At 51.5% G+C, this 23,594-nt stretch overlaps 1 protein-coding gene across 1 annotated transcript; it reads right to left on the bottom strand.

Annotated features, from left to right (window-relative positions):
- QPRT (quinolinate phosphoribosyltransferase) lies at positions 8,344 to 22,833 on the bottom strand. Its single transcript, XM_003354556.4, has 4 exons — positions 22,749 to 22,833; positions 10,659 to 11,194; positions 9,158 to 9,289; positions 8,344 to 9,086 (listed from the first exon to the last, which is right to left on the bottom strand). The coding sequence occupies exons 1-4, from the start codon at positions 22,759 to 22,761 to the stop codon at positions 8,868 to 8,870; spliced, it is 900 nt and encodes a 299-aa protein (XP_003354604.1). The 5' UTR covers positions 22,762 to 22,833; the 3' UTR covers positions 8,344 to 8,867.

The raw sequence follows: 23,594 nt of genomic DNA, 5'->3' as shown, positions 1-23,594 counted from the left end.
AAACAAAACCAAAAAAAACCCTCCTGGATGGCCCTTTGCTCAATGCATTTTTGAGTTACTCAATAACTCCTTGTTTGGAGTTCCAAGGTCTAGGGTGGCCTGTGTCTGCTCCCTTTCGTGACAGATGGCTTCCTCTTATGTGTTCTAAGCTGGGGCTGTGAACTCAGCTTCAGCAAGGCCATATCAGTGGGAATCCACGTGTCTCTTAGAGAGTTTCTGTGTTAGCTCCTGCCAAGGATGCTTCAGGGAAATTACCATCCCTGGACCACATTATTTGTTCATTTTATTTGGGCTTCTGCGACTATGAGAATGGTGTAAATTTGAACCCCAAACCTAAATAAGGGCTCACCTTGGTTTGCTTTTTTGGGGAGGAGGGGGCTCTACCTATAGCATGCAGAAGTTCCCGGGCCAGAGATCCAACCTGAGCCACAGAAGTGACAAAGCCAGATCCTTAATTGCTAGGCCACCAGGGAACTCCTTTGGTGATGAATTCTGAGATCTCAGGGTGAGACCCACAAGTTTCTTTTATGCTCCCTTCGCTGATGGCAAGTTTGCTCTTTTTTTTTTTTTTTTCTATTCTGCTTTTTCACTGAGGGTCTCACCTTTTAAGGGGCTGAGCTGTATATTAGTGTCTGTTTTTAAGGCCCCAGGTAAAGCCTCATCTCCAAAATAGGAGTTCCCATAGTAGTGTGGTGCAAACGAATCCGACTAGGAACCACAAGGGTGAGGGTTCCATCCCCGGCCTTGCTCAGTGGGGTTGAGGATCCAGCGTAGCCATGAGCTGTGGTGTAGGTTGCAGACACAGCTCGGATCCTGAGTTGCTGTGGCTCTGGTGTAGGCTGACAGCTACAGCTCTGATTAGACCCCTAGCCTGGGAACCTCCCATATGCCATGGGAGCGGCCCTAGAAAAGGCAAAAAGACAAAAAGACAAAAAAAAAAAAAAAAAAAAAGCAGAAGACAAAATAGATGGATATAAACCCAAGCCCTTTCCTTTACCGAGACCAACAACTATGCATCAGCTCCCTCACCCTGGTTTTCAATTTCCTCTTCATCTGTGGCTCTGGGGGTTCCCCTTAGTTTCTTGAAACCCAGCTGTACGTTGCAAAAGACGTTTGCTTGATTTTGTGCAGCGTTTCTGGATGTTTCACGGCAGCGAGATGCTGGTCAGGTGATATCATTCACAACACCCAGCCCCCCCCCAAACAATTTCCTCTATAACCGAGTTCAGATCTTCACAGCTAACCTTCTGGAAAGAGCTGTCTGTCCTAGCAGTGTACATTTCTCATCTCCCTGTCACTCTGCAACCTGCCGCAGGCTTCTATACCCTTCCAGGACTCTCCAGAAACTGCTTTCTGGAGTTTCTGTTGTGGCTCAGCAGGTGAAGAACTTGATCTAGTGTCCTTGAGGATGTGGGTTCCATCCCTGGCCTCGCTCAGTGGGCTAAGGATCCGGTGTTGCTGCAACCTGAGGCGTAGGTTCCAGATTTGGCTCAGATCCTGCGTTGCTGTGACTGTGGCGCAGGCTAGCAGCTGCAGCTTTGATCTACCCCTAGCCTGGGAATATGCCAAGGGTATGGCCCTAAAAAGAAAAAAGAAACCGCTTTACCCCCAAATCATAACCTGAAGTTTTTTGGTTTTGGTTTTGTTTTTTTTTTTAGGGCCACACCCAAGGCATATGGAGGTTCCCAGGCCAGGGGTAGACCAGAATCAGAGCTGCAACTGCCGGCCTATACCACAGCCACAGCAATGCAGGATCCGAGCCTCATCTGTGACCTACACCACAGCTTACGGCAATGCTGGATCCTTAACCCATTGAGTGAAGCCAGGGATCGAACCCACAACCTCATGGTTCCTAGTTGGATTTGTTTCTGCTCCCCCACAATGGGAACTGCTGTGGTTCTATTTTAATTATTGTACACAAAGCACTGAATGATTGCCTCAGGTCACAGAAACAATTCTTTTGCCTCTTCTATCTTTTCCCTTATGGACTTTTCATCCATTAGAATTAATTAGATTGGAATTTTTTTAATGCAAAGGTTGGTCTAGCTCTTGAAATTTTCCATCCATTTGGGTAATTCCTATACCAATAATATAAAAAATATGTTAGTACAATCCTTTACCTAAAAAGCTGACAAATCTCAATGAATTTCCCTTCTGGCTCCTCACATTCTGAGAAAAAACAAAGCAAATTGTGCCAAAAATACAAATAAGATACTTTTGGTTCTTGGTGAGATTATAGTGAAGGGGGTTTGATTTTTGTTTTTTTTAATGTGGCAAGCGTGATTTTTATCCAGACTTTAAGAAGTCAGCATTGAGGAGTTCCTGCTGTGACTCAGCGCAGTAAAGAAACTGACAAGTACCCATGAGGACACAGATTCCATTCCTGGCCCTGCCCAGTGGGATACAGCGTTGCATGAGCTGCAGTGTAGGTCTCAGACGTGGCTCGGATCTGGCGTTGCTACGGCTGTGGCATAGGCTGGCAGCTGCAGCTCCAATTGACCCCTAGCCTGGGAAATTCCATATGTCCTAGATGTGACCCTAAAAAAAAAAGGGAGGGGTGGAATCAGTGTTGAGGAGTTCCCACTGGGGCTCATTGGGTTAAGGATCCAACGTTGCGTCTATGAGGATTCGGATTTGATCCCTGGCCTTGCTCAGTGGGTTAAGGATCTGGCATTTCCGCAAGCTATAAAGTAGGTTGTAGATGTGTCTTGGATCCAGTGTTGCCTTGGCTGTGGCATAGGCCTCGGCTGCAGCTCCGTTTTCACCCTTGGGAACTTTCATGTGCCACATGTGTGGCCATTAAAAAAAGGAAAGAGGAGTTCCCGTTGTGGCACAGCAGAAACAAATCCAACTAGGAACCATGAGGTTGTGGGTTCGATCCCTGGCCTCGCTCAGTGGGTTAAGGATCCGGTGTTGCCATGAGCTGTGGTGTAGGTTGCAGATGCAGCTCGGAGCCTGAGTTGCTGTGGCTGTGGTATAGGCCGACAGCTATAGCTCCGATTAGACCCCTAGCCTGGGAACCTCCATATGCCACTGGTGCGGCCCTGAAAAGACAAAAGACAAAAAGAAAGAAAGAAAGAAACCAGCACTGAGAGCTTCGTGGCGGCCTAGTAGCTAAGGCTCTGGAACTGTCACTGCTGAGGCTCAAGTCACTGGTCACTGTTGTGGTGTGCATTTGATTCCTGGGCTGGGAACTTTTGCATGCCATGGGCACAACCAAAAAAAAAAAAAAAAAGAAAGAAATTCACATTGATCTTTATATACTGATGTAGCATTCCAAAAAAGAATTCGCTTTGGTTAAAAAGCAGCCAAATATTATGATGCAAGTGGGGAGTGCCCATTGTGGCACAGTAGAAACAAATCTGGCTAGTATCCATGAGGATGTGGGTTCAATCCCTGCCCTTGCTCAGTGGGTCAGGGGTCCAGTGTTGCCGTGAGCTGGGGTGTAGGTGGAAGACGAGGCTTGGATCCTGAGTTGCTGTGGCTGTGGCGTAGGCTGGCAGCTGCAACTCCGACTTGACCCCAAGCCTGGGAACTTCCATATGCCGTCGGTGCAGCCCTAAAAAGCAAAAGAAGCAGCAGCAACAGCAGCAGCCAGTGACGCATGGAATAGCTCTTTGTTGGTGCTAAGTCTTCTGAAAACTTTAGCTCAAGAGCTGGGAGGGAAATGGGTTACCCAGTGACCCAGCAAACTAGAGCTATATCTGAGTCTCTCTGGCTCTGGTCATTTTCTAAGTGTGCTGTACTCGATCTAGGGATCTACAGAGCACCACCTACCCGAAGGAAAGAAAGCCCACATTATGTGGGTTATGCGATGCTCACAGCGATGAATGGGGATGTTATTCACGGCCTCACGGTCAGCGTCTCTGCAGATCTTTGTAGTTTGGTCTTACAAACTGAGTTACTTAGCGCCTCTGAAAACAAGCCTTTATTTTAGGGCTGCACCTGCAGCATATGGAGGTTTCCAGGTTAGGGTCCAATCAGAGTTGTAGCCGCCCGCCTACACCACAGCCACAGCAGCGTGGGATCCAAGCCGTGTCTGGGACCTACACCACAGCTCACGGCAACACCGGATCCTTAACCCACTGAGCGAGGCCAGGGAGCGAACCTGCAATCTTATGGTTCTTAGTTGGATTCGTTTCCGCTGTGCCACGATGGGAACTCCCCGAGAGCAAGTCTTAAAAGCAGTTACTTACTGAGTTATGGCCAAAATGTTCTATCACTCAGGAAGTGACGAGAGCAAAGTACAGAGGTCCTGAAACATTTATGGAATTTTACCTACCCTACTGTCTTGAAGGGCTAGCAATAAATTAATAGATGTGTCCATACCACATAATAGCACAGTGGGATTTTTTAAAGATCCAGCGTTGAATTGTTTTCAGATACAGTTTGGTTTGCTAATAATGTCTTGCCCTTTTTTAAATGCTTTCAGCTTTCACTGGCCTTGGTGCACTGAAACTCATGCCCACCGAGTTCATGGACTCTCTGCCAGCCTGGTTTGACCTCCCGCCTTCCTCCACCCTCTAGACTGAGAGCCCCAGGAGATGGGTGGGTGGAGGGGATGGGGGGGGATGGGTAGCTGGAAGGGGAGTGCATGGGCAGAAGGTAAGTATTAGTAGGGTGTTGCTGAGTAAACCCATTCACCTGAGTCTTTTTTTTTTTTTTTTTTTTTTTTGTCTTTTTGCCATTTCTTGGGCCGCTTCTGTAGCATATGGAGGTTCCCAGGCTAGGGGTCAAATCGGAGCTGTAGCCACCAGCCTATGCCAGAGCCACAGCAACGCAGGATCCGAGCCGTGTCTGCGACCTACACCACAGCTCATGGCAATGCCGGATCCTTCACCCACTGAGCAAGGCCAAGGATCGAACCCGCAACCTCATGGCTCCTAGTCGGATTTGTTAACCACCGCGCCATGATGGGAACTCCCCATTCGCCTGAGTCTTAATGATGGCTCTCTGGACTACAGGGGGCGTTGAAAGTCACTGAAATACCTTGGGTGGTTGAATGGGGATCTGACGGCGAGATTAAGCTGGAAAAGTGGGTGGAAGAAAGGACTGCTGCCCACTCCTTCTCAGCCTTCAGTCTGGAGCAGAGGCTACACTTAGCATTCATAGGCTAGTATGTTTGGAACCTGGAAGGGAGAGGGAATCAGAGAATAGAACTAGTGTGGTTGCAGTGCCCTCTGGTGGCCATAAGGGGATTTGACAGCATTTTTAGGGGTTTTTTTCATTGTCTATCCCCACCCCCTCCAGCTGCAGAGACAGCCCCTCTAGAATATAAACTCCATGAGGACAGGGATTTTCACTGTTTACTCATTGTTGTATATCCAGTACCTAGAAGAGGGTCTGGCACATAGTAGGTGTTCAACAAATATTATTTTGAATCCTGCCCTATCACTTTATTGATCTACGACCCCAAGCAGCATTTTTAACTTCATAAAACCTGTTTCCTTGTGACTAAAATGGAGATGCTAACACCCCGGCCCCCACGAGCATTAACTGAGAAAAAGACCAACACGTACTGGGCAAGGACACTCAATCAAATATGTATTCCCTTCTTGCCCACCAGCCAGCATGGATCATGTGTTGTATACCGGGCACAACTGATGGACACATTTGCTCTAAAGGGCGTGAGCTTTACCCTGGAGGGGAGGCAGCCTGGGGAAAGCATCCAAGCCTAGTCCCAGGGGAAATGTGAGATCCTTCTTCTGCCCTTCACCCCCACCCCTGCCCCATCGCCACCCTCCCCTCCCCCACCACAGCCACACTCAACTCTTCCTACCGCCCTGAACCCATCGGGCTCCATATGCTCTCTGAGCCTTTTCAGATGCTGTTTTCCTGGCTGACTGCCCTTCTTGCCAACCCATTGCCACGATGCACACTGGAGCCCTCTGAGTGGCTGCATCAGCCTCCTCTCAGGCTGCTTGCTAGGTCTCTCTGGCCCCTCAAATAGATCTTCCTGCAAATAGGCTTATCTCACTTTCCAGCTTCCATCTGATTGTTTTCGGGACAGAAGCCAAGTCCTCTGACCTAACATTTTGTGGTCTGGCCCCAGCCCAGCTCCTAGTCATCTTTCCTCCCCTGATCCCAGCTTCAAACCTTACACCAAAACATCCAAGCCATTTCCCACCTCTGAAGCTTTGCTCATGCAGCCTCCACTGCCCGGAAATCCATCCCCTGTAAGGAGGGCATGGATTGCTTTTGCCTGCGCAGGATCTGTTTTCTTTTCCACTGGAATCCCCTCCTAGCACTCAGATCTAGGATCAGCCCGTAGGGCTGTTTCGTTTCTGGGCTCCAGGGTGAGTTTGAGACTCAGCTTGGGAGATGTTTTCTTTTTCTTTTTTTTCATTTTTTGTCTTTTTAGGGCCACACAGGCATCCGGCATCTGGAAGTTTCCAGTCTAGGGTTTGAATCAGAGCTGCAGCCGCCAGCCTGACCACAGCCACAGCAAGGGGAATCTGAGCCATATCTGCAACCTACGCCACAGCTTCCCGCAATACCGGATTCTTAACCCACTGGGCCACAATAGGAACTCCCGGCAGTGTGCGCTTCTGCCAGCATCTCCACTAGAAGAATTTCCGCCATGTGCTCAGGTCCTTGGCACATGTTTGGTGCTCACTGATGAGGGTCTTGGCTGGTGTGGAGCTTTTAAATTTGAGATAAGCTAGGAGTTCCCTTTGTGACTCAGCGGTTAACAAACCCAACTAGGACCCCTGAGGATGTGGGTTCAATCCCTGGCCTTGCTCAGTGGGTTAAGGATCTGGCATAGCCGTGAGCTGTGGTGTAAGTGGCAGAAGTGGTCCGGATCCCACATTGCTGGTCTCCTCCAGGGTTGAGAAAGGGGCAAAGGGGTCAAATAGCTCCCTCAAGATCGACCAGGGCCCCTGGATCTCCCTGGAGAAGGAGACTCTGTGGATGGACCCATTTTTCTCCCCTCTTGGCAAAGGGAAAAGAAGAGAGTGGGTTCTGTTCTTTCCTTTTTTTTCCCCCCTTTTTCTTTTTACAGTCGCATATGGAAACTAGGGATTGAAACAGAGCTGCAGCTGCCAGCCTACGCCAGAACCACAGCGACACGGATCCTAGCTGCATCTGATCGTTAACCCACTGATCGAGGCCAGGGATCGAACCCATATCCTCGCGGACACTACGTTGGGTCCTTACCCTGATGAGCCACAATAGGAACTCTGAGAATGAGTTCTAGAAGGGGAGAGGCAGCTTCCAAACTGAAGCTCTCCCAGGAGGAGTTACCTTGGGGGCCACCTTGGGTGCCCTCAGGCTGGCGTTCCTCCCAGAGCCACTCGGAAGGTCGGAGGGGAGGGTGGGAGTGTCCGCTCAGGTAGGCAAGACTTCAGGTGTGTGCATGTGTGTTTGGGGGGATGGATTTACATCCTCTGCTTAGACCTCAGAGTCCTGACTTAGCACAGAAGGAAGTTGACATTTGAACACGGACCCCCACCCAGCCCCTCCCTTTCTCTCTAACTGACCTTTGCTCTGGCCCCGGCTGCTCTGTTCCTCTCCCAATGAATGGCATCCCCATGGAACCCAACGCTAAAAGGCCTTCAGGGAGTTCCCATTGTGGCTCAGTGGAAATGAACCCAACTAGTATCCATGAGGACGCAGGTTCGAGCTCTGGCCTCGCTCAGTGGGTTAAGGATTCAGTGTTGCTGTGAGCTCGAGTGTAGGTCACAGACTCGGCTCCGGATCTGGCATTGCTGTGGCTGTGGCATAGGCTCCAGCTCCAGCTCCAATTTGACCCCTAGCCTGGGAACTTTCATATGCCACACCTGCAGCCTTGGGGAAAAAAAAAGTCTTCAATGCCAAATAGGGGGTTCATTTTGGGAAAGATGAGTTGTGAAGTCTGTTGGGGACCCCAGAAGTGAGGCATGAATACATTCTTACCTTCAACCAAAGAGGTGGTGACAGTAGCCAGAGGTGAGGGGTGGAGTGCTTGGTAACCAGTCCCACAAGGGCACCAACCAGGTGTAACAGTCCAGCTGAATATCAGATCCGATGCCCTATGTCCTCAAGTCTAAGATGCCATTGACTGTGAAATACACATATGATCACTCAAAAAGAAAACTGTTGGAGTTCCCTTCATGGCGCAGTGGAAATGAATCCGACTCGGAACCATGAGGCTGAGGGTTCGATCCCTGGCCTCGCTCAGTGGGTAAAGGATCCAATGTTGCCGTGAGCTGTGGTGTAGGTCACAGATGCAGCTTGGATCTGGCATTGCTGTGGCTGTGGTGTAGGCTGGCAGCTGTAGCTCCGTTTAGACCCCTAGCCTGGGAACCTCCATATGCCGCAGGTGCAGCCCTAAAAAGCAAAAAAAAAAAAAAAAGAAAATTGTCAAACCAATGCTTTCTTTTTATCACGTGCAATTTCCATTTGATACTTGTTGAAAGAGTTCTTTGGGATTTATTTTCACATAGACTGTGATCACGTTGTATCTACAAAGTGGCACGCATGGGCCACAAGGGCCACGTGACAACCGATACCTGGCTGACAGCGATCATTAGACACCATTGAGTAATGATGACTTCAGAGAAGGTAGTGTGTGGGCGGGGGGTGGGTGGGGGTGTAGCATAGCTTCAAACCGGTGGTCATTTCTAACATATACTGAGCACTTTCTCTGTGTTAATTATCAGCCCAAGAAATCCATGAGATTGATTCGACCCATTTTACAGATTAGGAAACTGAGGTCAGTAGAGGTAAAGTCAGTCATTGAGGTCACACAAGCAGTATGTGGCAGAGCCGGACCTTAGTGCAGACTAATACTGAGAGTGTCCTAATGGCCACTGGACTTGGAGATGTGAAACGTTGAGGGTCCCCTGAAACCGTGTTATCCCGCTGCCAGTGTATCTTCCTCGGCTTTAGGACTTGCGCGCGTAGGGCACTGGAGTGGTCCCTTCGGCAAACAGCTTGAGGGAGAAATCCAGGGCTGGGGCTGCCTGGGTTAGCATCCCCAGAGAGATGACATCGATGTGGGGCCCACAGAACTGAGGGAGGTTGTCCAGGGTGACGCCCCCGCTGGCCTCCACGCCCACGGTCGGGAACTGAGCCTTCAGCGCCGCGGCCGTGGGGTGCAGCTCCTGCGGGACACAAGCCAGGGAGAGGTGAGAGCCCCCAACAGCCCCTTCCCAGGAAGCAGACCCCGCCTCACCTCAGGCCTGAAGTTGTCCAGCAAGACAAGGTCAGCTCCTGCCTCGGCCGCCTCCAGAGCCTCCTGCAGGCTGCTGCACTCCACCTCCACCTTCAGGGCGAAGTTGGCTGCCCGCCGGGCCCCCTGCACCGCCTGTCAGGCCCCGAGGGTGAGAGTGAGAATGGGTGGCACCTGGCCAGGACCAAGTGAGCTGGGACTGGCATTCAGAGGGCTCCAGATCGGAGTTCCCGTCATGGCGCAGTGGAAACGAATCTGACCAGGAACCATGAGGTTGCGGGTTCGATTCCTGGCCTCGCTCAATGGGTTAAGGATCTGGCATTGCTGTGAGCTGTGGTGTAGGCCGGCAGCTGCAGCTCTGATTAAATCCCTAGCCTGGGAACCTCCATATGCCCATATGCTACAGGTACAGCCCTAAAAAACAAAAAGACCAAAAAAAAAAAAAAAAAAAAAAAGCAGAAGGCTCCAGATGGATAACGAGTTTGGGGTTCATGAGAAAACCAGGCATTGAAATGGCTTCCTGCATATTAGGTGAAACCAGGTGAAATTACCATTTTTGTGGGTTCCCCAAATGGCCAATTTTTTCTTTTTTTTTCTTTTTTTTTTTTTTCAGGGCTGCACCTGCAGCATATGGAAGTTCCCAGGCTAGGAGTCGAATTAGAAATGCAGCTGCCGGCCCATGCCATAGCAACAGCCACAGCAATGCTGGATCGGAGCCACATCCGGGACCTTCACTGCCGCTTGTGGCAATGCCAGATCCTTAGCCCACTGAGCAAGGCCAGGGATTGAACCCGAACCTTCATGGATACTAGCCGGGTTCTTAATCCTCTGAGCCACAACGGGAACTCCCCAAATGGCCAATTTCAGCAATATTCAACATTTGGACATGAGTTCAATGGTCTCAGAATATTAAGACTGGAAGGGTTAGAGTTCCCATCATGGCTCAGTGGTTAGCGAATCTGACTAGCATCTATGAGGACACAGGTTCCATCCCTGGCCTTGCTCAGTGGGTTAAGGATCCAGCGTTGCCGTGAACTCTGGTGTAGGTCGCAGATGCGGCTCAGATCCTGCGTTGCTATGGCTGTGGCGTAGGCCAGTGGCTACAGCTCTGAATCAACCCCTAGCCTGGGAACCTCCTTATGCCGCGGGTGAGGCCCTAAAAAAAAAAAAAGCCTGGAAGGGTCTTTGAGAACATTTCTATGGATGACAAACAGACTCAGAGAGTTAGAGCGACCTGCCCAAGCTCGTGGAGTAATCAACACTGAGTTCCCAGTAGCTGGTCCTTTGCCTGCGACATCACACCTGCCCTCAAAACGCTGGTGACGAAGCAACCCCTCATTTTCCAGAGGGAAGTGCTGAGGGGTCAAGGACTGTTGCATCCCCCAACCCCCAGGCCATCACTGTTCACCAAGGAGTGGCCGGGGGTGTCCCTGGAAGAGGGGAAGGGCTGTAATGGGGGTTTGGAGCAGGGCCAGGGTAGGGGCTCAGCTGGATAGACAGACACCTGTTCGACGCCACCAGCCGCCACGACGTGGTTGTCCTTCACCATCACCAGCCCCCCCAGGTCGTACCTGTGGGAGGTGGCCCCGCCCACGAGGAGCCCATACTTCTCCACCAGCCGGAAGCCGGGCGTGGTCTTCCTCGTGCCTGCCACGTGCCCGGCCCAGCCGGTCCCCCTGGCAGTCTCCACAGCGGTGGCGGCAGCGCTGGCGACACCACTGCAGCGGGCCAGCATATTAAGGGCCACCCGCTCCCCCAGCAGCAGGCAATGGGCTGGGCCCTGGACCTCGGCCACCTTGGCCACAGGCACCAGCTTGGATCCCTCCGGGAGGAACCAGGAGACCTGGCAGTTGACTTGGGCAAAGATGGCATCAAAGAAGGGCCTCCCAGCCAGTACCCCGGGGGACTTGGCCCACAGCACTGCCTGTGAGGGGGCTGCCCCCGTGACCAAGGCCACGGGGTTGAGACCCGGGCAGTCCTCGCGGAGCCAGCTGTCTGCCAGGGTGGCCAGAGTGGCAGGAGGCAGCAGGAGTGCCAGGCCTGGGAGGGAAAGAGAGAGAAGAATGTTACATTCTGGCTGCCCTAAAAAGACAAAGAAAAAACATTGTTTTTGGCCGCACTCACGGCATGGGTTTGAACCTGCACCACAGCAGTGACCAGAACCACAGCAAAGACAATGCCAAATCCTTAACCCACCAAGCCACCAGGGAACTCCTAAAACATAATTTTTTTTTCTTCCTTTTGGGGCCGCACCCACAGCATATGGAGGTTTCCAGGCTAGAGGTCTAATCGGACCTGTAGCTGCCAGCCTGCGCTAGAGCCACAGCCACGACAGATCCGAGCTGCATCTGCGACCTACACCACAGTTCACAGCAACGCCAGATCCTTAACCCACTGAGCAAAGCCAGGGATTAAACCCGAAACCTCATGGTTCCTAGTCGGATTCATTTCCACTGCACCATGATGGGAACTCCTAAAACCTACTTAATCTTAAAAATTATCTGTCAGTTATCTGAAAGTCAAATTTAATTGAATGTCCTATATTTTATCTGCTAAACCTAGTGCTGGATCAACAGCTATTCACCAACTAGAAGAGAAAATCCAGCTGCCTGAAAGTCACTCTGCAGCCTTTCTGTTTGCCTTGCATGTAAGTGTAAGGTTTTTTTGTTTTGCTTTTTGCTTTTTTGGGCCGCAGATGTGACATATGGAAGTTCCCAGGCTAGGGGTCAAAGTTCCCAGGCTACAGCTGCCAGTCTACACCACAGCCACGGCCACAAATAGGGAGGGATCCAAGCCGCATCTGCGACTTACACCGAAGCTCATGGCAATGCCGGATCCTTAACCCATTGAGTGAGGCCAGGGATTGAACCCACATCCTCTTGGATACTAGTGGGATTCATTTCCACTGAGCCACAACGGGAACTCCCAAACATCCTTCGTTTACTAGGAGAAGCCCCCAGGAGAATCTATCTTTTCCATCCCAGTCATCTCCATAGCTCCAAGAATTTTAAAACCAGAAGTTCAGCTCTTTACAGATGTGAAGACTGAGGACCAGAGAGGAAAACAAGTCTGCTGAGGTCACACAGCAAATTGATGGCAGAGCGAGATCCGCCAGGCCTTGTGGCCATCTGTCCTTCCATCTTTGCCCTCCAGCTTGAAGACCCCTCCCTCACCTGATGTTTCTAAAAACTGTCATTTCTCTACACCCTTTGTCTGTAAAAGAAGCGATATAGACAAGGTGGTCCAGGGGGGCCCCTGGGCCTGTTGAAATGAATGGGGTGACCGCGGAGGCTGAGCTCAGGCACGGTGCAACATCGCCATCTGTCGGGCAAGGGCAGATCTGCAGCCTCAGGAGCGGGTCGTAGAAGGATTTGGCCTCCTGGGGAAGAGAGGGTTAGGCAGCCTGTGAGGGGGTTTTGTTTAAGCTTTGTCTTGTTTCCCCCACTTTAGCTCCAAGTTTAAGTTAAGGCCAGACATTCTGGATTGCTCTGTTCTCAGAAGCAGGCCTTTTTTGTCCAACCCTTCTTCCCCAAGGCCAAGAACCTGCCGCCCCGCCCTCAGCCACAGACCTCAGGGATTGCACCTGCCCCTCCTTCCCCACCTTCTGTCCCACAACTGCCCCCAAGTGACTTCCAGTCCTCAATCGGAGCCAGCTGTGCCCTGGTCAGGTGCTAGGAACAAAGTCGGGGATAGGAACAAAGATGGAGTCTCCTCCTCCACCATTCACAGACCAGCCCCCGCCCCTCTCCAGCCATTCAGACCAGGTGTAGTGATCTTTGCTTATTTGTTATTATTATTGTTGGTCTTTTTATGGCCACACCTGTGGCATATGGAGGTTCTCAGGCGAAGGGTTGAATCTGAGCTATAGCCACTGGCCTATGCCAGAGCCACAGCCACATCAGATCTGAACTGCATCTGAGACCTACACCACAGCTCATGGCAACACTGGATCCTTAACCCACTGAGCCAGGCTGGGGATCGAACCTGCATCCTCATGGATGTAGATACTAGTCAAATTTGTTTCCGCTGAGCCATGGCAGGAATTCCAATGTTTGCTTTTTAAAGTGAATTTGAGGAGTTCCTGTCATGGCTCAGTGGTAACGAACCCACTAGTGTCCTTGAGGACACGGGTTTGATCCCTGGCCTTGATCAGTGGGTTAAGGATCTGGTATTGCCAGGAGTTGTGGTGGAGGTCGCAGACCCGGCTCGGATCCCACGTTGCTGTGGCTGTGGTGTAGGCCAGTGGCTATAGCTCCAATTCAACCCCTAGCCTGGGAACTTCCATATGCAGCAGGTGTGGCCCTAAAAAGATGAAAACAAAACAAACAATAAAGTGAATTTGAATCACTTTTAAAAAAAGAAAGCTCACTTTCATTGTATTAGCAACTCTCTCGACTTCTATCCATTTTTAATTTATTCTTTGGACAAATCTTTGTTGAGCACCTGCTCTGTACCAGGTATGAATCATTGGGTGCAGGAGTGGGCAGTTCTTTCTCTTAGCTTGTAGGGCTTTGCTTTTGCTGTCCCAGGGTTGTGCTTCTGCCTGGAAGTCCCTTCCCTCACCCTCACCCCAGACTCCCCCTTCACCTCTCACTCCTCTTCAGGCCATCTTAGACCTCACTCCTAGGAGGGGGCTGTCACAGACCCCCTACATCAGGTCGCATGCTCCCCCAGCTCCTGTCCTACCCTCCATGTCATCCTCTGCTGGCGTTTCCTCTCTGGGGCCACGAGGTCCACTGAGTTTTCTTTTTGCTTTTTAGGGCCACACCCGAGGCATATGGAGGTTCCCAGGCCAGGGGTGCAATTGGAGCTGTAGCTGCCGGCCTACACCACAGCCACAGCAACTCAGGATCTGAGCCGCGTCTTTGACCTTCACCACGGCTCACTGCAATGCCGGATCCTTAACCCACTGAGCGAGGCCAGGGATCGAACCTGCGTCCTCATGCTTCCTAGTTGGATTTGTTTCTGCTGCACCACAAGGGGAACTCCTCCACTGAGTTTTCTGCTGCAACCCAAGTGCCGAGCATTCTGACCCAGACACATGTGCTGCTTGCACAGGTCAATGTCAAATATTGGCAATTTCATATTGTTTAGTTTACTTTTTTTTTAATGGCCGAACCTGCAGCATATAGAAGTTCCCGGGCCAGTGACCAAATCTGAGCCACAGCCAGATCCTTTAACCCACTGCACCAGGTAAAGGACCAAACCCTCACCTCTGCAGCAACCCGAGCTGCTGCAGTTGCATTCTTTTTTTTTCTGGGCCGCACCCAAGGCATATAGAGGTTTCCAGGCTAGGGGTCCCATTGGAGCTAGAGCTGCCAGCCTACACCACAGCCACGCCAGATCCGAGCCACATCTGCGACCTACACCACAGCTCCCAGCAACTCCAGACCCTTAGCCCACTGACCAAGGCCAGAGATTAAACCCGCAACCTCATGGATACTTGTTGGGTTCGTTAACCGCTGCACCGCGACAGGAACTCCTGCAACTGGAGTCTTAACCCACTGTGTCACAGCGGGAACGCCCATATTTTTCAGTTTAATGCAAAATGTTTGATGGTACCTATCTAAGCAGAGAGGCCATACAGTGAAAGGGGCCACTCGAGCTGGGTCCCAGCACTGCCTCTTGTCACCTTTAGCTGAGTGATCTTGGGCAAGGGACGCAACCTTGCGGGGGCCCTTCGGTGTCCCAGCTTCACACTGGTCCTAGCCTCAGAGGCTCGTGGTGAAAATTAAGGAAGTGAATATCTGCAAAGCCCTCGAGAGCACCAGCGGGCACATAGGAGGCGTGTTTATCGACAGGGTGCCCAAAGCGTTTCCCAAGAGTCGTGGGAGAAAGAGGAAGAAATGACTAAACGTCCCTGAGAAACGGGGTAGGTTTAGTGGCCTTGAAGGATGAGTAATGTTTGCCAGCAGAGGTGGGGAGGTGAGGAGGAGGAGGAGGAAGGACAAGACATTTCGGACTGAAAGAGTGAGTGTTCAAGGTTCAAAAGCAAGAAAACAGAGAGGCGATGGGTTGGGGGGGCGGGGGGCGCTGAGGAGGATTCAGGGGAGAAATGTCACGAGGGGAGGCCAGGGTAGGAAAAAAAAAAAAAGACTAAACTAATAAGCTAAGGCATCTGGACAGAATTTTTTTTTTTTTTTTTTTTTTTTTTTTGTCTTTCTGCCTTTTCTAGGGCCGATCCCCCAGCACATGGAGGTTCCCAGGCTAGGGGTCAAATTGGAGCTGTAGCCACTGGCCTACACCAGAGCCACAGCAACATGGGATCCGAGCCACATCTGTGACCCACACCACAGCTCACGGCAACGCCAGATCCTTAACCCACTGAGCGAGACCAGGAATCGAACCCGCAACCTGATGGTTCCTAGTCGGATTTGTTAACCACTGCGCCACGACGGGAACTCCTGGACAGAGTTTTAAGCAAGGGAATGGTGCGGTGGTGATTTTGTTCTAGAAAGGTCACTTCGACCACCAACTGGAGAGGGGTTGGGAGGCAGATGGAGGCTGGGGCAACGGGCCCAGATGAAGGGTGATGAAGCCCTGCATTGGGCGGTAATGAGAGGAAGAGAGAGCAGGGGCAAACGGGAGCATTCTTTCTGAGGTAGAATATACCAGACTTGGCAGCTAAGAAGAGGTAGAGCCAGGGGTTTGTCCTTTTAGGGCTGCACCCATGGCATGTGGAAATTCCCAGGCTAGGGGCTGAATCAGAGCTACAGCTGCCAGCCTACAGCTACAGTTTTGACCTCCACCACAGCTCACAGCAACGCCGGATCCTTAGCCCACTGAGGGAAGTCAGGGATCGAACCCACATCCTCATGGATCCTAGTCTGATTGGTTTCCACTGTGCTACAATGGGAATTCCCTCCGGTAACAGCTGTAATTTGTAGCAGAGCTGAGAGCTTCTGAAGCGCAGGAAGAGACTAAGAGCTACCATACAAGGTTAAGGATTCGGTGTTGCCGTGACCTGCGGTGTAGGTCGCACATGCGGCTTGGATCCTGTGTTGCTGTGGCTGTGGCGTAGGCTGGCGGCTACAGCTCCGATTGGACCCTTTGCCTGGGAACCTCCATATGCCGCAGGTGCGGTGCTAAAAAGACAAAAAAAAAAAAAAAAAAAGCTGCCATACCTTGGTGCCTACAGATGCAGAGTACTTACTATCCACTGTCACAAATCCTACCTGCTCTTCTTCAGGGTAGAGACCAAGGCTTCATGGCAGAAAACCAAGGCTCAGAAATGGCAAAGGGGAGGAGTTCCCTGGTGGCCTAGTGGTTGGGAATCTGGCATTGTCGCTGCTGTGGTTCAGGTTACTGCTGTGGCGCAGGTTGGATCACTGGCCCCAGAACTTCCGCAGGCCAAAAAAAGAAAGAAAGAAACAGAGAAACACAAAGGGAAATTACCTAAAAAGCAGAGCTAGAAAATGATCAGCATGGGCCCTGGTCTTTCCGGTCCCCAGAGGGGTAGTTTTAGAACCACACCGCCTCCACCAGCAGGCGTTAGCTCTCTTGCATCCTTTTCAAGTCTTCGGTCCTGATCCCCCATTGGAGAGGCAGAAACGTTCACCAAAAAGAAATAAAGCTCCATGTTCCATTTGTGAAAAATAAATAAATACATCTGGTTTGCTTTAGGCACCGACTCGCATGCATTTCCAATAAAAGGCAAGCCTGGGGGAAGTTTCAAAAATAAGGGCTCTTGGAGTTCCCCTAGTGGCTCAGCGGTTAGCGAACCCAACTAGCATCCATGAGGACGAGGGTTCGATCCCTGGCCTCGCTCAGTGGGTTAAGGATCTGGCGTTGCCTTGAGCTGTGGTGTAGATCGAGGATGCGGCTTGGATCCCGAGTGGCTGTGGCTGTGGTGTAGGCTGGTGGCTGCAGTTCTGATGTGACCCCCCCCTAGCCTGGGAACTTCCATATGCTGTGGAAAAAGACAAAAGACAGAAAAAAAAAAACAAAAAAAGAAAGAAAAGAAGGGCTCTCCTGATTAGCCACTGATGCTGAAAGGAACTGAGGGTGGGGGTGGTGCAGGGCTGTTTTTGCAGCTGCCCAAGGAGAAGCTTCTGCACAGAGGAAACAACTGTAACAGCTGGTCCCCTTTTTATCTTTGCCGTTGTCATATGTAAAAACGCTCTCCAAAGGCCTAGACTTCGGAGATTACAGTGTTCTCTTGTGGGGTGTAACTATGATCTCTCAAGGCCATACTTTCTTAATTGGTTTTTCTAGAATTTTATTAACATTGGCCTCTCTGGTTTTGAAGGGATCCAAAGCATCTAGGGGAACTGCCTGCATGTCTCTCTTTACAAAGGAGGTAAAACGATACAGATAGGAGTTCCCTGGTGACTCCAGGGGCTGAGGATCTGGTGTTGCCACTGCTGTGGCACAGCTTCGATCCCTGGCGCTGTACGTCATGGGTGCAGCCGAACAACAAAAGGTACAGATAAACTGAAGATGCTGGGAGTTCCCGTCATGGCTCAGGGGTTAACAAACCCGACTAGGATATGTAAGGATGGGGGTTTGATCCCTAGCCTCGATCAGGGGGCTAAGGATCCGGTGTTGGCATGAGCTGCAGCGTAGGTGGCAGACACGGCTCGGATCTGGTGTTGCTGTGGCTGTGGTGTAGGCCGGCAGCAACAGCTCTGATTTGAGCCTTAGCCTGGGAACCCCCATGTGCCTCAGGTGCAGCCCTGAAGAACATCAACAAGAAAACCCACGGATTCTGGCATAATCTTTGAAGATGCCTCCCATACCTCAACTGGCACTCTAGCAATCTGGATTGCTGACTGATTTTGCCTGTGTCTCTATGTTGCCCTAACTAAACAGTGGCTCCACATGTGAAGGGACGGGGCCAGAAGCAGAGCTTTCATCCCTGTATCTTTTTTTTTTTGTCTTTTTTAGGGCCTCTCCTGCGGCATATGGAGGTTCCCAGGCTAGGGGTCAAATTGGAGATGTAGCTGCTGGCCTACACCAGAGCCACAGCAACTCGGGATCCAAGCCACGTCTGCAACCTACACCACAGCTCATGGCAACGCTGGATCCTTAACCCACTGAACAAGGTCAGGGATCGAACCCGCAACCTCATGGTTCCTAGTCAGATTCATTAACCACTGGGCCATGATGGGAACTCCCCCTGTATCTTTCTTTCCCTGTATCTTTCCTTCAGTCATTTAATAAATCCTTGTTGATGCCTTTGATGGATGGGCACAAAGGCAGCTTCTGCAAATGCACCCAAAACAAGTATCACGAGTTTTTGTTCTTAATTTGGTGTGTAACCATGTGTAACCTGTGCTTGCAGCAACAGTGACATGTATATGAGGCTGACACAGTGTTCCAGCTAATAGCAAGTAATGATGGTTTTCCCCAATTTACAGGAAAAAAAAATTAACTTCAATAGATAGACATAGTTTTCAAGGTTTTGCTTTGATAAGTTTACCTCTTTTTTTTTTTTTTCCTTTTCTTTTTTGGCTGTACCTGCAGTGTATGGAAGGTCCCTGGGGCCAGCAATCAAAATCTGAGCTGCAGCTGCTCCGCCACAGCTGCAGCAACACTGATCCCTAACCCGCTGCGCCACAGCAGGAACTCCCTGTAAGTTTTTGCTAAAACGGTGCTGCCTGCTACCATTTGTCTATAATAGAATCTGGAGAGACATCCTGTGTAATAAACAGCTAATACTTTGATGGTCCTTCCCAGGCACTGTTCCAAGCATTTTATATATATTAACACATTTAATCCTCACAACAACCCTCACGAAGTGGGGACTCTTATTATCCCCATTTTACAGATAAGGAAACTGAGGCACTGAAAAGGCAGGTAACTCGCCCAAAGTTCGCACAGATGGGAAACATGGAGTCAGGACCATCACCCCCCAGGCAGGCTGGCTCCAGAGTCCCCTCACTTAGCCCACATCACTACACTGAGCATTAAATTATATTTTAAATGTATATGTTTATTAATCAATATTCACAAAGTTCTACAAGCCACACCCAGGGTTCCAGCGTTCTGCCCCTGGACTGGTTCAAATCTCAGTTTCAGCGCCCATATGCTGGGCAACCCTTAGGCAATTCCCTAACCTCTCTGAAAGTTAGTTTCACGAGGAAATCACAGGGCTGCGGATGAGGAGAGAATGGGGTGAGTCATGTAAAGCCGCAGCCAATGACCCGCCAGGTGCCTTTAAACCCAGGGATCTGACTCTGGCAGCTTTGTTCTCCCATTTATTCATTTCTTGATCTGTTTGGCAAACACCAGATGGAGACAGAGGCTGGTGAGCACTGAAGCTTCCAGCTGAATATTCTTTTCTTTTCCCCTTCTCTCCCTTGAGAGGAGAAATGACCTCCGAATAGAGCCCAAGGAGATTGCCCATCACACAAGGGGTAAATGATCTCTAGGGTTTCAGAGCGAGGAGAGTTGACCTGTCATTAAGATACGAGCAATAAGAGAAGGCTCAGAAAGGCTGGCTCTGAGGAGTTCCCGTCGTGGTTCCGTGGTTAATGAATCTGACTAGGAACCATGAGGTTGCAGGTTCGATCCCTGACCTTGCTCAGGGGGTTAAGGATCCGGCGTTGCTGTGACCTGTCGCAGACGCAGCTCGGATCCCGTGTTGCTGTGGCTCTGGCGTAGGCTGGCAGCTGTGACTCCAATGAGACCTTTAGCCTGGGAACCTCCATATGCCTTGGGTGCAGCCCTAAAAAGGACAAAAAAAAAAAAAGAGAGAGAGACCACTTAAGGAGCAGGTCTTGAAAGACAGAAAGACAGAAAACAATGAGGGTCTCCTTCAATCAGCTATGGAAAACTCGTAAAAAAAATTTTGGCCTTGCCCCCGGCATGCAGAAGTTCCCAGGCCAGGGATCAACCCACACCACAGAATGACAACACTGGATCTTTAACCTGTTGAGCCACCAGAGGATGCCAGTAAAGCCATAAAACTTTTTTTTTTTTTTTTTTTTTTTTTGCACCCGAGGCATATGGAGGTTCCCAGGCTAGGAGCTGAATCGGAGCTACAGCTGCCCGCCTACACCACAGCCACAGCAACACAGGATCCCAAACCATGTCAGTGACCTACACCACAACTCACGGCAACGCCAGATTCTTAACCCATTGAGCAGGGCCAGGGATCGAACCTGCGTCCTCATGGTTACTAGTCGGATTTGTTTCCGCTGTGCCACAACAGGAACTCCAAGCCATAAAACTTTGGATCAGAAGTCACACAAACAAAATGCACCTTTTTTTTTTTTTTTCTTGGCTTTTTTAGGGCCGCACCACAGCATATGGAAGTTCTCAGGCTAGGGGTTGAATTGGAGCTGCAGCTGCTGGCCTAGGCCAAAGCCACAGCAAAGCCAGAGTCTGCGACCTACACTGCAGCTCACAGCAATGCTGGATCCTTAACCCACTGAGTGGGGCCGGGGATCAAACCCGCATCCTCATGGATATTAGTTGGGTTTGTAACCACAACGTAGCCACAATGGGAACTCCAAATGTGCACTTTTAAGTATAATGTTTAAATGATGGTATAATATTTAAACGATGCCTAGGGGTTTTGAAAGATGTAAGCCATGAAGCTGGTGCAACAGCCTGGGCAAGAAAGCACTAAGCAGGGGTCAAGTCTAAGGGGAGGGCATCTGTAAGGGGACCACCACCTGCACCCGCACCCCTAGACCTGCTGCTCCAGCCCTGGCCCCACCCCCTCACACCTTGGCCACCAGCTTGCCATCTGCTCCTACCCAACTCTGTCCTCACCCCTCCTTCCCTAGCCTTTGCCTCACCCTCTTGTCTCAACTACTCCCTCTGGGCTTCATTCCTGCACCTTCCTGCTTAGTCCAGAGGTAAACATCCATGTCACCCCATCACGTGCCTGAAGGCTGCCGGGCAGAAGAAGCCAGGCCCCCACCACCCACTGACCACCACCTGCAGGGAGATGGGAACAGAAAAAGAGGCTCCGGTGACTCCAGGGAGGGAAATCCATAGGTCACAGCAACTGTGAGGCTATTGGGGGAGTTCCCATCGTGGCTCAGCGGAAACGAATCAGACTAGCATCCATGAGGACGCAGGTTCGATCCCTGGCCTCTCTCAGTGGGTTAAGGATCCAGCATTGCTGTGATCTATGGCGTACGTCACAGACGCAGCTCGGATCCCAAGTTGCTGTGGCTGTGGCTCTGGCTGGAGGCTACAGCTCCAATTGGACCCCTAGCCTGGGAACTTCCATATGCCATGGGTGCATCCCTAAAAAGACAAAATACAAAAAACCCCCCCCACAAAAGTGGTCTAGACCTCCCACAGCTGGTTCCACAGCCAAGGAGGCACGTGTGGTGCTAGCAGAAGCCCTGGACCAGGGGAGGGAGGTCAGAGCTGGGGAAGGAGAAGCCTGGGGAGGGGACAGTGAAACTGCAAAGAGCCCTCCACGCTGGTGCTGGTGTCATTTGTCCCACCCCCACCCCCAACCGGGTGAACAGGGAGCTATTATGTCATTTTGCAGATGCAAGAAAATGCGGCTCTGGAACAACAGATGACTTGCTCAAGGTCACACAATCTGTTCCTGGTGGAGCTCAGATGCAAACAGGAGCTTTTTCTTTTTCTTGCTTTCTTTTTTTTTTTTTTTTTTGTCTTTTGTCTTTTGTCTTTTTTGTTGTTGTTGTTGTTGCTATTTCTTTGGGCCGCTCCCACGGCATATGGAGGTTCCCAGGCTAGGGGTTGAATCGGAGCTGTAGCCACCGGCCTACGCCAGAGCCACAGCAACGCGGGATCCGAGCCGTGTCTGCAACCTACACCACAGCTCACGGCAACGCCGGATCGTTAACCCACTGAGCAAGGGCAGGGACCGAACCCGCAACCTCATGGTTCCTAGTCGGATTCGTTAACCACTGCGCCACGACGGGAACTCCTTTTTCTTGCTTTCTTTCCCTTTTTTTTTTCTTTTTTGGCTGCTCCCCAGCATATGGAGTTCCCGGGCCAGGGATCACACCTGAACCACAGTTACAATCTAAGCCGCAGATGCAGCAACGCCAGATTCTTAACCTACTGTGCCAGCTTGGGATCAAACCTGTGTCTCAGCACTCCCAAGAGGCTGCCACTACAGCGGGAACTCCTCAAACGGGCGAGGCTTTTGACCCCAGGGCCTGGCCCCTATCATCCTGCATCCAGCCTCCTTCCCCCCGCCCAGGACTCGGGTCCCCTTCCCCCTGCCCCCGCGGCGGATGGGGCAGGACTTGGCCTGGCTCTAGCTCTAGCTGCTAGTTAAGTGGCAAAGTCCAGAGTTGCGCCGGGTCCAGCCTCCCGCGGCCCCGGCCCCTTCAGCCCTTCAGCTCCCCAACCCCCAGGAGATGTGTCCCCTTTCCAGGTGACTCCAGACCTATCCAGGGGCACAAGCCCCTTTCTTCTCCGGAGCTCACCTGGCGACCCGATGCAGATGGACAAAGAAGAGTGAGAAGAGGCCTTTGGAGGACGGAGGGGGAAGGAGGGCTTGGGTTCAGAGGGGTTGGAGGGAGCCGGGGAGGAGGGGGGTGCTGAGGAAGGAGAGGAGATGGGAGGTGGGGGATGGGCAGGAGACGGGGCCAAAGGGGGGTGCTGCCGGGACCCGGGTTGGGGGCGGGGGAGGCCTGAGAGGGTCCTTTACCTTCAGGGTCCATGATAGCGCGGAGCTGCCCGAATGGCGCGTCTGCTGCTGCTCCAGTGTTTGGAGCGGCTGGGGCTGGGGCTGGGGGCGGGGTGGGGGTGGGGCTGCCGGCAGGAGGGGAGGGAGGGGCCGGGCTGACCGGCCCCGCCGAGATTGACCTGCCCTCCCGCCGCTCGCTGGGGCGCCCTCCCGCCTCCAGTTACCGAAGGCAGAGTCCATCCTCCAAGCGCAGGCCCCGTTCTCTCTCCACTCACCGACCCCCCGCCACCGCCCTGTCCCAGGGTGTGCTCCCTGGGAAGGTGGGACAGCTTTGTGTTAGTTTGTTTTTGTTTTTTTAGGGGCTACACCTGTGGCATGTGGAAAGGCCCAGGCTTGGGGTCCAATCAGAGCTGCAGCTGCCGGCCTCAGCCACGGCAAGGCCACATCTGTGGCCTAGGCCCGAGCTTGCAGCAATTTAGATCCTTAACCCACTGAGTGAGGCCAGGGATCGAACCTTCATCCTCATGGATACTAGTCGGATTCTTTTTTTTTTTTTTTTTTTTTTTTTTTTTTGTCTTTTTGCCTTTTCCAGGGCTGCTCCCGTGGCATATGGAGGTTCCCAGGCTAGGGGTCGAATCAGAGCTGTAGCCGCCGGCCTAAGCCAGGGCCACGGCAACAGGGGATCTGAGCCACGTCTGCAACCTACACCACAGCTCACAGCAACACCGGATCCTTAACCCACTGAACAAGGCCAGGGATCAAACCCACAACCTCATGGTTCCTAGTCGGATTCTTAACCTGCTGAGCCACAACAGAAAGTCCCTGGACAGTTTTTTTGAACACTTGGGGAAATCCTGCTTCTATCTT

This window comes from Sus scrofa, chromosome 3 (assembly GCF_000003025.6).
Source record: "Sus scrofa isolate TJ Tabasco breed Duroc chromosome 3, Sscrofa11.1, whole genome shotgun sequence".
Classification (NCBI taxonomy): domain Eukaryota; kingdom Metazoa; phylum Chordata; class Mammalia; order Artiodactyla; family Suidae; genus Sus; species Sus scrofa.
Note: the sequence above shows the minus strand (reverse complement) of the source record. Positions and strands in the feature narration are given on the sequence as shown.

Coding starts and splice junctions, on each gene's coding strand:
- QPRT (XM_003354556.4), bottom strand. Junction 9,290..10,658: donor CGGCTGGTGGCGTCGAACAG/GTGTCTGTCTAT, acceptor GGGGCCTGACAG/GCGGTGCAGGGGGCCCGGCG. Junction 9,087..9,157: donor TGGACAACTTCAGGCCTGAG/GTGAGGCGGGGT, acceptor TGTGTCCCGCAG/GAGCTGCACCCCACGGCCGC.